This window comes from Aulonocara sp. 'chitande type north' Nkhata Bay, linkage group LG15 (genome assembly GCF_057382095.1).
Source record: "Aulonocara sp. 'chitande type north' Nkhata Bay isolate Kocher_YH1m ecotype deep benthic linkage group LG15, A_spYH_male_GT1.1, whole genome shotgun sequence".
Classification (NCBI taxonomy): domain Eukaryota; kingdom Metazoa; phylum Chordata; class Actinopteri; order Cichliformes; family Cichlidae; genus Aulonocara; species Aulonocara sp. 'chitande type north' Nkhata Bay.
This window is the reverse complement of record NC_141358.1, coordinates 1,685,942-1,704,232: the sequence shown is the minus strand read 5'-3', so window position 1 is coordinate 1,704,232 and position 18,291 is coordinate 1,685,942. Positions and strand designations below refer to the sequence as shown.

Sequence of the window (18,291 nt, the reverse complement as noted above, 5' to 3'; positions counted from 1 at the left end):
AATGGCTTTAGAACTGGAGTAATGTGCTCTATTTTCTTGGTTCTAGTGAGAACACGAGCAGCAGCGTTCTGGATGAGCTGCAGTTGTCTGATTGGTTTTCTGGGTAAACCTGTGAAGATACTGTTACAGTAATCAAGGAGATAAATGCATGGATGAGTTTTTCTAGGTCTAATTGTGCCATCAGTCCTTTAATCCTAGAAATGTTCCTCAGGTGATAGGAGGCTGACTTTGTTATAACTTTGATGTGGCCCTGGAGGTTCAGGTCTGAGTCCATTATTACACCTAAAGTTCTGGCCTGGTCGGTAGTTTCTAGTTGGACCAGCTTGAGCTGATTACTGATATTTAATCGCTCTTTTTTGGATCCAAAGAGAAGTACTTCAGTTTTGTTATTGTTCAGTTGAAGGAACTTATGAGACATCCAGTTATTAATTTGGATAGGTTCAACATCACCTGGTGACATTGAGATATAAAGTTAAGTATCGTCTGCATAATTGTGGTAGTTAATATTATTGGTGGTTATAATCTGGCTTAACGGGAGCATGTAAATGCTAAATAAGAGGGGCCCTAGGACGGAGCCCTGGGGGACCCCGCATGTGATTTCTGTATTTTGTGATGAAAATTGGCTAATTGACACATAGAAGTTCCTGTTCTTAAGGCCGGACTTGAGGCGGTGAGGAAATACCACACAACGGGGAAAAACCCCAACAACACAACAACAACACACGACCTCCTCTGAGTTCTCTCTGGATGTCTGCAGCACGCTTCATTACTTGCATTGTGCTTTCATTTTACTCATTTTACACGACTCATCAAACATCCTGGGCTTCTTCCTCCTCGAGCATGAATTCATTATTCATGACTGCTCAGTCATGTTTGAGTCTGTGCGTGCGTGCACACATGGAAAAGCCCGGTCCTGACTCTGCACGTTCACGGCTCTGTCGCCTCTGCTGCCACGGTGTTGTTTCCATCTGACTTAGAGAGGGCTAACACACCCACACGATGTCTTAATGGCTTCTATCATCTCCCCCGTATGAGCCTATTTATAAAAGTCAGGGATGTAATTTTGACGTGTGCTCGTTCTCACCCTGAGGTGCATGCCAACGTACAGCTAGCTGCACTCTGGAGGCTACACGTCTGTAACCTACTTTAGGAGCACCTGCCTTACACGCACTGAAGTGCTGCCAGCTGACTGCTCTAATTTTAAGTAATCAGTAGTGCTCTGATTTGATGTGTTGCGTGCTGTGGTGTCGCAATTACATGAACAGCAGCAACCTTCTCCTCTCTCGATCCACTTCTCACAGGTACGGGCGTCCTGCCTGCTCTCTGAGTTTGCTCGGAGGGTAACTAGTCTGTCCGGCAGAAAAAAACAAAGACAACACGTCCAGCAAAAATGCCTTGTTGATGTCAGTGGTCAGAGGGAAACAGGCAACAGTAACTCAAACCGAGGTATGCAGAAGAGCATCTCTGATTGCACAACATGTCAAACCTTATAAATGGTAAAAGGCCTGTATTTGTATAGCGCTTTACACATCCAGTCATCCACCCATTGGTGATGGTGATGGCAGCTACATTGTAGCCACAGCCACCCTGGGGCGCACTGACAGAGGCGAGGCTGCCGGACACTGGCGCCACCGGGCCCTCTGACCACCACCAGTAGGCAACGGGTGAAGTGTCTCGCCCAAGGACACAACGACCGAGACTGTCCAAGCCGGGGCTCGAACCGGCAACCTTCCGATTACAAGTTCAAACTCTTGAGCCACGATCGCCCCTTATACTTCTAACAAACTGACTCTTTGTTGTATCGCTTGGTATTTTTCACTTGCTGTGGATGTAAACATTACAACAGTACGATTGCAGGTCAGTAACAATCTCACGGCCCTCATAAGAAACCACAGGTCTAAAATCCCAGAGCATGACAACTTCCCACCTCTCGTGACTCAACTTTGGGAGTCATGGAAGAGCGGCGAGGCATCCTCCGTGATGCATCACACCATCCTCGTGGTGAGTATTGAGATGGAGGTACAAGGTAGCACCTTTGCAAACATCTCTTGCCCATAGGCCAGAATTTTAACAACATGAAGCCGTTTCATGGGTCCATCCTGTCTTGTATTAATGGTGCAGGCTGCTGCAGGTAGCGTAACAGTGTTGAGATATTTTCCTTGCACACTTTGGGCCCACAGTACCAGCTGAGGATCATTTCAACACCACAGCCTACCTGAGTATTGCTGCGGATCGTGTTCATCCCTTTACGACCACATCTTCCGATGGCTGCTTCCAGGAGATCATTCCACTTTCTTGAACATGACGCTGTACTTCACTGTAGTTCGTTCAAATGGCCTCCACAGTCACCAGATCTCAATCCAGCAGAGCACCGTTGTTGGATGTGATGGAACGGAAGATTTGCATCACATGCACCAAACAAATCTGCAGCAACAGTGTGATCCTGTCATTTCAATATGGACCAAGATCTCGAAGGAATGTTTCCAGCACCTTGTTAAATCTGTGCCATATAAAATGAAGACAAACGAGCTTCCAACCTGGTACCAGCCAAGAGTATCTAATGAAGAGCCCCTGAGTGCATGTGCGCAGTTCTGATATTTCAAAAGCGTACGGACATCACACGCGCTCCACTACAGTAGCTTTGCATGACAATGGTTCAAATGAATCCTTATTCACCTTACACTGTGGAGCAGGTGTATGCCTGATCTGCTCTACCTGACATCATACGTGACATAACTTGTTTGGCTCATAGGCGTACTTACATCGACCTCAGTATCTGACACGTTGATCAGTTTGCGTACCTACCATCAGAACAGTACAGAGAATCTGGAAAAACATAGCAGATCCCTTTATAATTCTGCAGTTGTATTCATGTTTTATATCCAAGTCTGTTGATTATTATCATCGTCATTATAAAGTCTTACTTTACAGCTCAGGGACATAAATATCTAAACTTTCTCCAATTCTTCAGACTAAAAGAGAAGCTAACGCACTTACTGATGCATAGTGGCCACATGTAGGCTAGGCTATATGTCACGTTCTATGTAAGTACTGAGGCGTAGGCTTTATGGGTGCTTATACGTGATGTTCTGCAGCACTTATCACGTCAGTCACAGCAGTTTGAATCGGTCCAGATTTGCTTCCATAATTAAATGCTTTTGGAAAAACAAACTTCATTCTGGGAATCTGTTGGTTTTATTATCTGACATGGCATACCCTCACTGCATAACCACCAATTTACTAATGTGTTTATCTTACTGCTCAAATCATATCGATGCAATTATGGCACAAACTGAAGCATGACACGAGCTGTTGTGTGGTTGGGATCATTTTGTGACAGAACAAAGGTCTCATCGCTGTAATGGCTTCACTTTTGTAACGGTCTGACGATAGTTTCTCTCTTGCAGTCATGACAAGTAAACCAGACTGGACAGCTGGGTCAGCGAGGACAGATAAAAAGATGGCAGTGAGTAAAATCTGAAACAGTGGACTCGAACAGCAGGTTCTACAGCACCACAGTGAGTGCAGGATTTGTGTTTGACGGGGGGGGTTGTGTTTGTGAGGGGGTCATCAGGATAAACCTGGATTTCACTGAGTCCAAGTCCAAGCATAGAGGTAGACGTGAGTGTAATAGATCCTCTCCAACAATAATTATATTTTTTCTTGAACAGTTTTAAAGCCTGAAAAGCTCACGATGCACATCTTATCCTATTTTTAAAGGTCCATGTGTTTGAGAATGTGCATGCCTTTTGAAAACTGGTAAATATAATATGTGTGTATAAAATCTTGACTTCTTCCACATGAAAGTCAGGGGTCAGAACGATGGGGCTGCGGCGTCTCTCTCTTGGGTGGAGCTTGCTGACATGGTGGTTTGCACTCTTGTTAACCAGCTGAAGGTCACTCTGGCTGCCACGGCGGGATTTAGCCTGCACCGTGACACTAATAGCCTTGTTCACCACTCGTCTGTGATAGAGGATGTGCCAGTGTGCGGCTCAGTCTGAATATAATTTCCCCTGCTGAACGGACCCCATTATCGCTCTCCGTGCATCTAAAGGCCCTCACTTACTTCCTCTTCTCTTGCTCCCAAAACCTCAGCAGCAGCAGTGAGGTGCCCTCAAAGTTACTGAATAATTCAATTACATTTTTACAGTCCGGACCGAGGCGCCGCAAAGAGGCCAGAGAGCAGCCGGAAGGCTTAAAAGCAATTCATTATTCCGAGTCGCCATCTGTGCGTCGGCCTTTTCGCTCTCTCTGTTTCGACGTGCCTCTGCAAGCACATTCACGTGTCCGTTACAGCTCTACAGCTTCTAGTGCATCTGATCTGCAACACTCGGAGCAATTAACACCAATTTTCTGTTCTGAAGGACTCGCGGTGTAGAAACCACTGTTTGTCTTTGTGAAAATTACAGTCTGCTTACTCAGTGTCAGATTCTCCTCCCTGTGTGCTTTCCAAACATTGTAAACTACTCGTGTTCATAATGAGTGAGTCATTTAGTCTCCAGTTTATCATCGTCATTTGTCTGCTTCGCGGTTCCTGAGCAGCTTCGAGAGCATCGGGATTGTTTCTATATTTGTGCAACTCGTGAACTGAAGTCGACACGAAGTATTTCATGCTGTCGATGGAATCTCTGCCTTTCAGGAGCCGCAGTGTGTAGCATTCAGCACTGTGTGTGTGTGCACTTTGTTGTGACAACGATGGAGAATGGCATGAGCGCTTCTGAGATGACAAAAGCTATTTTTAGTGCACGGCAGCCACAAGCCTCCTTGGAAGGGAGGTGAGAGAGGAAGTGGGCAAAGATGGAGGAAATAACAAAGGGGAAGATGCAGAAAGGAAGGAGGGAGAATGGCAGGAATCGACATGGGAATCAAATAGGAAATTATAATAATTTGATATTCTTTGTGCATGTTCGAGGGGCTGTAAGAGCTTTGGTGTTGTCCTGCTCCGTGTATCGTTTTGTTACATTTATTATTTTACAGTAAAATTATAGTAACACATTTTTTCAATCTTTCTAAACCAGAATAACAGAACATCAAAGAATTTACAGAAAATAGCGCGAGAACGATCCGTAAAAATGTAACACGTGCAAATAAAAGACAAAACACAAAGACGACATTATGAACCGTTACACAAAAGCCTGTACAAGTGTGTAGGGCTGCAGCGTTTGATTATTTTAGTAATCGAGTATTCTATTGATTATTTCATTAAGTAACTGGATAAGAAAACAGCCTTGTTGTGAACTCCATGCTCTGTCGGGATTGCTGCAGGTAGTTGCTGGATGGGAAAGCGGTGGTCCTGCGGCCCAGTCCTGGATTACTGTCCCCGCTGAGCCTCGGACAGCTCGCACTCAGGGCGTGGAGGCGGCTCGGTGCCAGGCTGCCCTGTGTGTGCTTTGGTGGCGTACGTCAGGCGTATCGGGCCGATTAGCAGGACAGACCAGCTGTTTGTCACCTTCCATTCCCGAATCCTGGGCAGAGCCCTGTCTAAGTTGCTGTTGTCCCGCTGGGTCGTGGAGGCCATTCGGCAGGCGTAAGCGTCTTCAGGAGTTTCTGGAGCGTGGGTGCACTCGACTCGAAGGGTGGCCACATCGTGGGGCTTGTTGAGGGGAGCCTTCCTTTCATTTGTGCAGCGGTCGCCTGGTTTTACAGCTTGAATGCGCAGCCATACCCTCTTTCGGGTAGCAGGTGCCGGGTGCCCCTCAGCGACAGCCTACATCTAAATGGTCAGCCTAGTGTTTTGCGGTCAGACCATAGCGGCTGGCTCTGTTGCAGGACTTGAGGCCAGGATTGCGTCTGGCAGACGGCTTTGCCTTTTGCATCTGGTGTGGCCTTCACCGGGCCGTCCTGTGTAGATGTAAATCTTAAATAGTTTGTTTGCAACACTGCGATGGGTGTGGGCTGCACCGTCTCCTCATGGGGTGTCTTAAAGAGTTACTTAGTGAGTTATGTTGGGTAATCACAGCAGGCTAAATCATGCACTGCTTTCTCCTTGCAGCAGCAGCAGCAGTGCATTGAGCCTACGCTACACAGCTGTGTGCCGTTGTCTACAGTTTGTGGCACAGCGAGTAGATAGTGCTTCCCCGAGCTGTTTGCAGCCAGACAGAGAGACACTGGTAAGCATCGTCACAGTCAAGTCTAATTATCATTATTATTATTTTCAATTATTTAATGAAATTCCAAATTGTCTGATTAAAATCCAATGTGTTAATATCCACCATCACCCACTCTAACGAGTTACTGCCTATCAGTAGCTGGATTACTGTTTCCATTTTGGTTGTTCCTGATTTTGCACCCTTCGTCCAAAACGTGGTGATTTGTTTTTGTGTCATTTGTTTTCCATTTTTGTAGCTAGAAAAACAAAAAATCTTCACTGTAACTAAGGTTGATACTGGTCCACGCTGACACATCCCAACAATTAGTGATGTAGCAGCCTCTTAAAATATTCACATTTTGTTGTGCAGTACAGAGATCTCTCAGCTCCAAGCTGCTTGGCTGTCACAGAATTATTAAATATGTATACGCCCAAGACTTTTATTTGTTTTTGTACAAGTGTGCGCTGTCACATCTATGCCAAACGATCTCCTATAGCTAATTTTCCATGTCAATCTGAGGCTGCAGCGCGGTCGTTTCAGTCTTTCTCTCCTGTGATTAGGGGACATATGTTTCCTCGCAGAGACGGGCTGTTGGCCAGATGATGTCAGTGTCCTTCTGTCACTCCATTTACCTTCCTCGCATTCAGCCCTCCGATCCGTCTTTCTGTCTGTTTGTGGGGAACACGGGGAGCCTCGCAGTCTGCTGAACGGTGCACACAAACACACATGCGCGCGCATCACACCCGTCGACAGGAAAAGCCTTGAGGCTATGAAAGCGTGACGCGACTGAGCAGAATCCATCCATACATCTGCTGCATATTCAGGTCAGCATCTGGCTGAGCGTGGGCCAGCGTTACAACAATGCATCAATCGCCTCCCGCGCAGCCACAAAGCACACGTATGATGTCTCCGTGCCGTCACTCGGCAATAAGATTGACGAACTGGCCCTGATGAGAAGCATGAACAGAGACTTTGCCTCCTCCTGTGTCTTATGTTTTACGGAGTCGTGGCTCAGTGAGAACGTCCCAGACTGCGCGCTCAAGCTGGAGGGCTTCCATCTGCTGCGCGCGGACCGGCAGGCCGCTCTCTCCGGTAAGTCCAAAGGTGGAGGTCTCTGCTTCTACATCAATAGTGGCTGGTGCACAGATGTGACAGTGATTGCTCAGCACTGCTCTTCCTCTCTGGAATATCTTTTTATCCACTGCAAACCGTTTTATTCTCCGCGGGAGTTTGCTTCATTCATCCTGGCCGCTGTTTACATCCCGCCAGACGCAGATGCGCAGGCAGCTCAGTGCGCACTCGCGGAGCAGATACTGCACATGGAGCGGACATTCCCGGACTCTCTCATCATTGCTCTTGGGGACTTTAACAAAGCCAATCTGAGCCATGAGCTTCCCAAATACAAGCAGTATATTAAATGCCCGACCAGAGAGGAGAGGACATTAGACCACTGTTACAGCACGATCAGCGGGGCCTATCGCGCAGTGCACCGCGCTTCACTCGGACTTTCTGACCACGTCATGATCCACCTAATCCCCGCGTACAGACAGAGGCTGAAGCTCTCCAAACCTGTCGTGAGGACTAAAAAACTGTGGAGCAACGAGGCTGTGGAGGAGCTTCGCACGTGTTTGGAGACCACAGACTGGGACACATTGAAGGCTGCTTCTAACAGCTTGGACGAGTTTACGGACACTGTCACCTCCTATATCCACTTCTGTGAGGACAGCATTGTGCCATCACGCACCAGGGTGAGTTATAACAATGACAAACCCTGGTTTACTCCTAAACTCAAAAAGCTGTGGCTGGAAAAGAGAAAGGCGTTCAGAAGCGGAGACAGGGACTGCTACAGAGAGGCCAAGTACAGGTTCACTAAAGAAGTGGACATTGCTAAACATCAGCACTCTGAGAAGATGCAGCAGCAGATCTCAGAGAATGACTCGGCCTCTGTGTGGAAAGGTTTTAGGAATATCACCAACTACAAGCCTAAAACCCCCCACTCCACTGACGACTTGCTCTTGGCCAACACCCTCAACGACTTCTACTGCCGTTTAGACGAGCCATCAGGCAGCCTTCACACCTCCAACGGCCCCAACAATAGAGACACTTTGGACACTCATTCCCCCACCTCTCCCCCCTCCATAGAGCCATCACCACCTTCAAACTGTTCACCTACAACACCCGCCTCCTCACCCCACACAAAAGAGGATTTCACACCACCTCCTCCCACCACAACTCTTCATATTCATGAAGCAGGTGTGAGGAAGCAGTTTAAGAGTCTGAATGCTCGGAAAGCTCCCGGCCCAGACGGTGTGTCTCCTGCCACCCTCAGACACTGTGCAAACGAGCTGGCCCCAGTGTTTTCTGGCATCTTCAACTCCTCACTGCAGGCATGTCATGTGCCTGCCTGCTTCAAGTCCTCTACCATAATCCCTGTCCCCAAGAAACCTAGGATCACTGGACTAAATGCGCCCCAGGGTGGCTGTGGCTACATTGTAGCTTGCCATCACCAGTGTGTGAATGTGTGTGTGAATGGGTGGATGACAGGTTGTGTAAAGCGCTTTGGGGTCCTTAGGGACTAGTAAAGCGCTATACAAATACAGGCCATTTACCATTTACCATTTTAAATGACTACAGACCCGTGGCTCTGACATCTGTGGTCATGAAGTCATTTGAGCGCCTGGTTCTCTCCTATCTCAAGACCCTCACGGCTCCCCTCCTGGACCCCCTGCAGTTTGCATATAGAGCCAACAGGTCTGTAGATGACGCCATCAACATGGCCCTACACTTCATCCTGCAGCATCTGGACTCCCCAGGAACCTACGCCAGGATCCTGTTTGTGGACTTCAGCTCTGCCTTCAACACCATCCTTCCAGACCATCTCCGAGGCAAGCTTTCCCAGATGAATGTGCCTGATCCCATCTGCCGGTGGATCACTGACTTCCTGACGGACAGGAAGCAGCACGTGAGGCTGGGAAAGAATGTCTCGGACTCCCGGACCATCAGCACCGGCTCCCCTCAGGGCTGTGTTCTTTCTCCTCTGCTCTTCTCCCTGTACACCAACTGCTGCACCTCCACCCACCAGTCTGTCAAGCTAATCAAGTTTGCAGATGACACCACCGTTATTGGACTCATCTCTGACGGGGATGAGTCTGCCTACAGGAGGGAGGTTGAACGTCTGGTGTCCTGGTGCAGCCACAACAACCTGGTGCTGAATGCCCAGAAGACAGTGGAGATTATTGTGGACTTCAGGAAGCACACAGCCCCACTCCCCCCCATCATCCTGACTGACACCCCCATCACCTCTGTGGACTCATTCCGCTTCCTGGGTACCACCATCACCCAGGACCTGAAGTGGGAGCCCACCATCACCTCCGTCATCAAGAAAGCCCAGCAGAGGATGTACTTCCTGAGGCAGCTGAAGAAATTCAACCTGCCAACACGGACGATGATGCAATTCTACACCGCAATCATCGAGTCCATCCTCACCTCCTCCATCACCGTGTGGTACGCTGGAGCCACTATCAGGGACAAACAGAGACTGCAGCGTGTTGTGCGCTCTGCTGAGAAGGTGATTGGCTGCAGACTCCCATCTCTGCAGGACCTGTACACCTCCAGGACACTGGGGCGTGCAGCTCGGATCTCAGCTGACCCTTCTCACCCTGGACACAGTCTGTTTGACCTGCTCCCCTCAGGCAGGAGGCTCCGGTCCATTCGCACCAGAACCTCTCGCCATAAGAACAGTTTCTTCCCCTCTGCTGTCGGACACATGAACAATAACCATATGACTGTCCCCGCCACTAACACATGACCCTACGCTGTGTTCACTGCATCATTCCATGTTTGGCACTGATCACCACCTGCACTCATGTATATATCTTTCTACGTAGCACTCATAATTCTTATTCTCATGTATATATCTCATGTATATCTCATGCACATATCTTTCTACGTAGCACTCATAATTCTTATTCTCATGTATATATCTCATGTATATCTCATGCACATATCTTTCTACGTAGCACTTTTAATTCTTATTCTCATGTATATATCCCATGTATATCTCATGCACATATCTTTCTACGTAGCACTTTTAATTCTTATACCTACTTTTATTTTTTCATGTCTATTTAAGTGCTATTTATGACACTATGTTTTGCACTGAAGCACCGCAGCAATTTCCTAATGTTGTAAACCTGCTCAACACTTGGCAATAAAACCCTTTCTGATTCTGATTCTGATTCTGATATTTCCCTGGTTTTAGGGATTATGAGGACCTCGTTAAATGCATTTAGCAAACACTCAAACTGGTTTCGCTTTCTGTCTTTTTGCTGTTTTAATGCAGGAGTCAGCCACAGACGACTGGAAGGGAAAAGACAGAGTTTCTGTTTGCAGCAGAAACCACAATGAAGGCCATTATACTGATGCTGCCTTATCACAATAAGTCTATTGATGCTCACTGGATGTTACTTGGCAAACAACACAATAACACACAGACACACAACACCAAGAAGGTATGAATCCTGTTTTGCAAGTGTTTGGATCACTGTTAAACGTGCGCATTTCTTTGCATGTGTGCGCATGTGTGTGTGCATGTGTGTGTGTGTGCATGTGTGCGCATGTGTGTGTGCATGTGTGTGTGCGTGTGTGACTGCATGTGTGTGCATGTGTGTGTGCATGCATGTGTGTGTGCATGTGTGTGTGTGTGTGCATGTGTGTGCGCATGTGTGCATGTGAGTGCTGTGTGTGCATGTGTGTGCATGTGTGTGTGCATGTGAGTGCATGTGTGTGCATGTGTGTGTGCATGTGTGTGTGCATGTGTGTGCATGTGTGTGTGCATGCTTCAAGCACAAAAACAAAAAATTTTGCAGTGACAAAAATCTATCACCTCTTTGTTTCTGCGAGTGTCATTATCCTGTTACAAATGGCTCACGGAGCAGCTGGCATGTCATGGATGACAAATTTCACACACTGTGGCATGGACGCACTCGAGTGCGAGTTGGCACAGAAGCCTGCGATCAATTTTTATGTCGCTGTCTGGTGTTGGCAGTGCCGCTAAACGTGAAGATCCGCTGGGACGCGATGGCTGCAACGAGTCATCTCAGCGACCTGGGACAGTTTGACAGGATCTGTGGATTCCACAGGCTCCGTATGATCTCCGGCTCTTTGTGACTCAGACTCTGCTTTGTGTCCTGCTTGGCTGCAACTGGAACAAACTAAACATCATGTTGAATTTAATAAGTCATGAAATGAACAGCTGACAGAATGTGTTTACTGTGGCAATGACTCACATTATAAAAATGCTTTCCTATAGTTGCCTTTACAACTGGCCTCCAATGGCTGCACGTTGTTGGGTAAACTTTTCCTTACAGCTAAACTAACTTTTACGTACAGAAGACAACCAGCCTCAGTTTCACATCATCCTAGCGAGTGTGATTTATAAGAAAGATCAAATATGTGGATATAAGAGAACATATGATGGTTTCCCTGTTTTCTGTCATGTATATTGTTACAGTGCTGGATGCTTGTACTGAATCCCTGCGAGCTACAATCTAAACGCTTTGTGTTAGACAGTCCTCCATACTGTTGGCTCTGTATGACATCACACAGACAGGATAACCCTAATACGGTCATTTCAGCCAAATAGAAGCTTAGTCACCACCTGTGGTTCAAACTTTCTGCCAATCAGAAGAAGGTTCCCTTTTATTTAATCCACAAGCAGTTGGTTTGTGGATTAACATAGTGGGTGTTTTCTGAATAACTCTGACTTCATTCACTCTTCATATAAACTGCATTTAAATGGATAAATTCCATTTCATTTACCGCACTAATGCACATTTGCATTGTGCCATTATCATTTGGACATTTCATCCAATTTTACAATCTAAAATCTAAACGTGACTCAATGTGATTTCCTATCTTTCAAACGTATAAAAGCGACGGCTTCAAAGAAGCATAATTCAGCACATTTAATGAGACGTTCTCTAATGATAATGCAGCTCGTTCATAACCCTCCAGCTCCAATCAAATCTAATAAGCAGAGGGAGCAATCACAGCGTTAACATGTACAGAGAAATACTGACTCGCCACACATGTGCCCTCACACACAGACACTGTTATTTCCAGCTGACACTCTGCACCTGCGCTCTATCGCAGTGCCTGCATCCTCCTACAAGAGCGAGAGACAAAGTGCGTGTCCAACCAAAACAGTGCATTACCTCCAGGCTGGCAGCCGAGTGTTTAGCACCCTGACAGGGAGGGCTTGTGGACGGCTGTCGCAGGCCCGTGTGGGGACGGGCAGGATGTCTCCTGCTTGTAAACGTAGGAAGCTCGACTCCAACGAGGCCTAATGACTAATAAATAATGCACGCGGGCTTCCTTTCGCTTGCTTTTACTTTTCTCATCTCTGCCCCTCTCTGCTTCTCGCTTTCAGCCAACGCAAACATGCTGTCCCGCCCCCCTCCTGCTAAACACATGACCCCCCCACCCCAGCACTCCCACCCACCACGAGCCACCCAGGAACAATCTGTCCTGTTAATGTGCGGCCCTGTTTTCCCACACTTATCAGCCCTCTGGATTTAAATACAGCCGTACCGCTGATACTCTGTTGCCTGGAAACACAATACGATGCAGTAATAATAATAACAGCATTTTACCCCCAAAGCCTGCAGGACCCTTTAAACGGGGGCCACGTTGCCCCAAACTGTTCCTCTGTCGCACTGAGAGGTAAAGAGGCTTCTTTCTTTTTCCGTGGGTTTCTTTTGTGCCTGTTTCCGTCCTTCAGCAGCTCGGGTTATTTCTGCGCCGTCATTTTAAAAGATTTTCGGTGCCTTTCAGGAGACTTTAATGGAACAACTGATCCAAATGGAAAATGTCATTTCTGGCCCTGACAGACGTTCTTTGTTCGGGTTCTTTTCTCCAAGAATACCTTCACTCATCTCCAATGTTTTCTTCCTCAGTTCTTTTCTTTATAACAGCTGGTCTCAGCTGATGCATGACTTCCGACGGCATTTAGAGGAAGTGCGCCGATGACCTCACTAATTTCATTGTTCTTGACAATGACAATAAATAAATAAATACTAAATACTGGCAAGGCGTGTCTTACATAACGGTAACTCCCTCAGGTTAAGAAGCATTTCCTGGCACTCCTGATGAAAGCTTCTTACTCTGGCTCAGAGTGCTTTCTTCCATGAGAACTAAAGTTAAAACACGCAGTGAACGAGGACGAGATGCTGAGATAAGCCTGATGTAACAGCAAGATAGTACGGAAGCACTCTGCTGCACTTTCATGTACTCAGTGTTTTTAGGGCTGTGCGATTCAGAAGTGGCTGCTCCTCTCACAGGGAGCTGCCGGGACTGCTTATGATCTGCCACACGTGTGAATAAATAAGTTTAGATTTGCTGGATCACTTCGAGTCATGAAAACCTTCCTTTTCCTGTCAGTAGCAGCACTCCTGCTAATAGAGAATAATTGTTAAAGTTGATATTTTTAGCCACTTTTTGCTATTTTATTGCAGTTTGTTTGTTCTTGGATCATCATTGAATGCGTTCATCCTTGTTTTGTAAGACTAAATGAAGAAATCAGGGGATAAATTCGCACTGCTGGGTCAGAGGTAATGCGATACGGTGGGATATTAGCATTAGAAGGTAATCATCTGTGATATCATCTCTGATATCAGCCTCTACGATGGTTTTCTGCCCAGATACAAAAGAGGCGAATGGGAACGTGGCAGCATGCCGGCTCAAACCCAGAAGGGTTTTTAATGGCAGCGTAATTTGCCTCAGTGGTTCTTGTGGCGATTCAGAGTACACTCAAGTGAGCCTCCAATCAGCCCTGCTCACACCAACTGTGGGAAAACTCACTAAGTACACATCATAGTGGTTTTAAAATTAACACATCTTTAATGACTAACACTGATGCCACAATATCAGCCCACCCTACTTCTCTGACTGCTGGTAGTTTTACTGTCATTATACTGCAAACCTGCTCGCATGCTAAATCTCTGCTAAACCGAACCAAAGGCACCCAGTCAACTTTCCTGTATTCAGAGCTGGGACTGGTGGACTAAAAGAAGCCTTCGACGATAAGGCTGATCTGGGAAGGCGTTAGACTCTTCAATCTTTAGAAAATCCAGCCTGTGACAGGAAACTTTGGTCATTTCAGACCAGATCCGGTGAGCACAGGACTCAAAGTCCGATTTAGTGTGTGGGGAAACCTGAAAATCCACACCGCTAGCATAGCAGCAAGGAAAATATTTCCCCTCAGAGAAGCTCCTCCCAGACTGATGTCTGTTTTCTCTGTGGGAAGGCGGTGATCACGCCTGATCTTTGTGGATTAAGCCAAACATATTAGCTCCTGTTACACGAGCTATGATGCTACAAGCGTAGAGCTCGTATGAAGGTGGAATTTGGCAAGTGATGCTAAAGAGCATCACCAGCTTAAATAGAAATTCACTCGCTGGGCTCACGTCCTCATTTTAGGTTTGACAGCGTTTTAGTAGCTAAACGTACGAGCTGAGCTGCGGTTTGGGGAACGCCTCAAAGGGGACTGCGGCGGCTCCCGGCCCAGCAGAGCCCCATGTACTAAATAGAAGTGGGAGGGAGGGTGGAGCACGAAAACGAGAACAAACAGCTTGTAGAACTGAGGGGGAACATGTGTAGATGAGAGCTGGAAGGAGCGTTTGGAGGCGTGGTCCCGCTAATAAAATAAAAAAATACTTTATCTCCAACTAATGACGGCGACTTCTGGCCGAGGTGAAGATGCACAATTACTTTGTACTTCAGTAGAATTTTCATGTATCTGTACTATTCTTGAGTATTTATGCTTTTTACACAAATATCTCTACTGTTCACGTCCCCGAGTTTTCAAAAACAGGCTTGTTACACAGAAGACCCTCCACGCGCCGCTGGGAAAAAACACATCATCGATGCATCGTCTATGGAGCCACGCTGAGGGGTCGAGGTGAGCCGGGATGATCCAGAACAGCGTTTTGGATGCAGATGTCTATAAGTTTCGGTTGCGCTACCACAAATATCAGCAAACATACATACGTGTACAGTCTGTGGCACAGTGTGTCTGCTAGCTGCAGGTCCAGCTGCTCTTTCCCAGGGAGAGAAAAGAAAAAGACGGAGGTGATATTCAAAGGTAAGGACTGGAAACGTAAAGCTTGTGTGCAAAGCCTCATTTTTGAGGCTTTTGAGAAGCTGTGCTGCTGAGGTGATGCTTTCTCACAGCGGGAAACATCCTGCCGTGCAAACCGAAGTATATTAACGTTTTGTTATCCAAAGATTGCCGGAAAAAACTGGGGAGTGTGTGCAGCTAAAGCGATTAGCCTGCAGCACTGTGGTGGAGTTTACAGTAATGTGCTGTGCTGGTGCAGAGCATCTGTGGTGGACATCATGTTAGGTTACATCAAGGGTAGCACACATCTATTTAGATTTAAGCTGATGATGCTGATTCGATTCAGTGAGCTCCACCTTTATAAAGCTTCATACTGCTTCTGGTCTCCAGATGTTCCTGCTGCTGCATACGAAGCACGTATTCAGCTCAAGAACACAAAAATAAACTTTTTGGGGAGTTTTATGTTTTAAGGTTCCCATCAGATAGAATTACTCATTAACTGGACTGGTTAAACTGGGCTGGATGAAGTGCCCAGTAAGATCCAGCTGTATGTAATACATTTGTGTTGTCATAAGGGCTCAAAACACTAAGTAAACTCTGCAGGTTCGTGTAGCTTCATTTTTCATCACAGCTTGTTCCTTCAGTTTCAAAACTACCCTGAGATGTATGAAAATGCTAAAATCAGCACACGAGCTTATTGTTTGCTTGTATATGACACTTAAATAGTTTGTTTGCTTGTTTTTTTGTGTTATAAATATGATACAACCCTCCTGTACTACGACGTGACATCACACGGTTGGACCGTGTTCTGATTTTCAACTTGAACCCGAACTTAACGTGACCGCGGAGGAAAACACGGCGAAACAAAACGTGCATCAATACGAAGACGCAGAGTTCACAGAGGTGAGGCGGTGAGAGTGGGCGGGGCCCCGGCGGCTGAGAGGAGGAGCATTTGAGAGCGCTGCTTCTGTCATCAGCTGTTTCTGGTCCAACATATTCAAGCAACTGTAACTTCATGATGTAGTTTTTTTTATTCAGGTTTGTTTCGCCTCGACTGACAAAAACACAAAAACAAAGTGTATTTACTGGTCTTTGGTTTATTACTGGTCTTTGTGGGGGAACTCCCGAGCTCACTGAACTGGTCTCAGAGGAGACAGCGGATGGTTTACTGCCAAGCAGGGGAGCACCTAACGTTTCCCAACTCTCCCATTTCTTAAATCCAGTTTGTCTTTAGCTGTCTCTGATTTGTGGAAACAACAGCCGGCGGTATTTAGACCGCACGGATCCTCCCCTTCCTTCTCCTCTTCTCACTTCTGTTGTTTCCTCTCGCCTGGAAATGTTAACCAGAAGCTTTGTGGTGTCGTCGGGATGATTAGAAATAGCAGTTTTATAACTGGTTTATGTCATCAACCCTCCAGTGAACTGCAACCGAAGTGTAATTGCAGCATTCATAGGTGAAAATATGTGTTAAATATTTCAGATGTTTTAAGACGATTAAGCCTGTTGGCTGAAATCGTTGGTTCTTCTTCACACAGCGAGTCGAGCGTCACTCTCTGCAGCAAACTGTGCCGCTGCCTCTTTATTCCCCTCATCCAGTTCACACAGCGTCACGTCCCTCTACTGTAATCTGCCCTCGCTGTTAGCAGCCACACCAACAGCTGCTCTGTGAACGCCTGCTCGCTGAGCTACAGGAGAGTCAGTGTGTCGTGTAGTAGCACATAACACGTGTGCAGTCCATCACAATGAAAGTGAGCCAGTGGAGCCTCACCTTGACGTAGAGCTGCTGGAACTCCTCCAGGTTGAGCCGGCCGGTGGGACAGTCCTTCAGGAATCCCTTGTACCACTGCTTCAGCTCGTGCTCGTTAAACTCCGTGTTCTTCACCAGATCCTCCATCACTTCAGGGGTCAGCTTGCTGTTCTGTTTCCCCATTTTTCCTGTGACAAGCAAAGCACAAAAAGGGGGAGGGGCACACAGCATCTTTAAATTAATACAGAGCACAGGGAAGAACGTCTCCTTGTGTGAATCTGCAGGAAAAGTCTGGAGAGCGATTCATCGGAAAGCAGAGAAGTCGACACCAGAGCTGCGTCTAAAAATAAGCTTTGAAACAAATGGAGTGAAATGCTGTTTGCACCTCTTGGACAACAGGGTCAGTTTGTCAGACTCGCTGCCTTTGAGCAGCTGCTTGGCCCACTTTTGTTTACTTTGTTTTTAAAGGAAAACTCAACCACTGAAATCATCAGAGCTTCTGAATTACATTCATTAAAGAAGATTAGCCCAGATTAGCATAAATAAGAAAATCATCCTAGACGACTACAATGTGTGCGGACTACCAGTCTAGGGAAACAACATATAAAATCTTTTTTACGTAGGTGTGTGCCTGTCCTGTCCTTCTTTGAATTATTTTTAAGACCACGTTACATTAAAATCTTGTTCTTCCAGTTAAACCTTTAACCACATTTCCTGTTCTGGCCTTTAGTTCCTCCTAAACAGAGAGAATCTCATCCTAAAATCCTAAAAATGAATCTCTGGCTTTTGGAAAGGGTCCCAATGACATGTTAGGCTCCTAAAGTAGTTAACCCACTGTGACTGTGACCCACTGAAACACTCAAGCATGTTTTGCTTTAAAGTGCCTTAATTTCTCCGTCTGCCCCCCAGCCGCCTCTCCTGCATCGAGCTGCCTGCATCTGCGTGATGCTGATGCTGCCACTTTATGGCCTTGATTAGCGCATTAACCAACTCATAATTATCCTAATGTGAAAAAGATGGTTTCGAGTTTTGGAACATTTCCGCTCGCTCTCCTGAGATGTTTTATTAGATCTCTTCAGCTCAAAAACCAGGGAGCACGTGAGGCAGCAACAGTGTGACGTGTGTCTCTGCGTGAGCACCTTTCTTGGCGTGTCGAGGCTTCAATATGTGGAGAAAATCAAAAGAGCTCAAACTTTAGAAAGATGATTGTTTGTATTGGCAGGGTTACACTGTGACTGTGTGGCAGAGGCAGCGCAGGGACTGGTTTAGAAAAGTGTCCCTGTGTTAAAGATCCTCTCACATCTGCCAAACAGCAGCCGCGCACTGTGAGAAGTTAT

At 46.6% G+C, this 18,291-nt stretch overlaps 1 protein-coding gene across 1 annotated transcript in view; it reads right to left on the bottom strand.

The window, feature by feature from the left end:
• Nucleotides 1–18,291, bottom strand: part of vsnl1a (visinin-like 1a) — a 34,740-nt gene that overhangs the window by 10,599 nt on the left and 5,850 nt on the right. Inside the window, exon 2 of the mRNA XM_086264348.1 lies at nucleotides 16,976–17,142. Within this exon, the coding sequence (XP_086120474.1) occupies nucleotides 16,976–17,137 (162 nt within the window). The 5' untranslated portion in view covers nucleotides 17,138–17,142. The remainder of the gene's footprint in view (nucleotides 1–16,975; nucleotides 17,143–18,291) is intronic.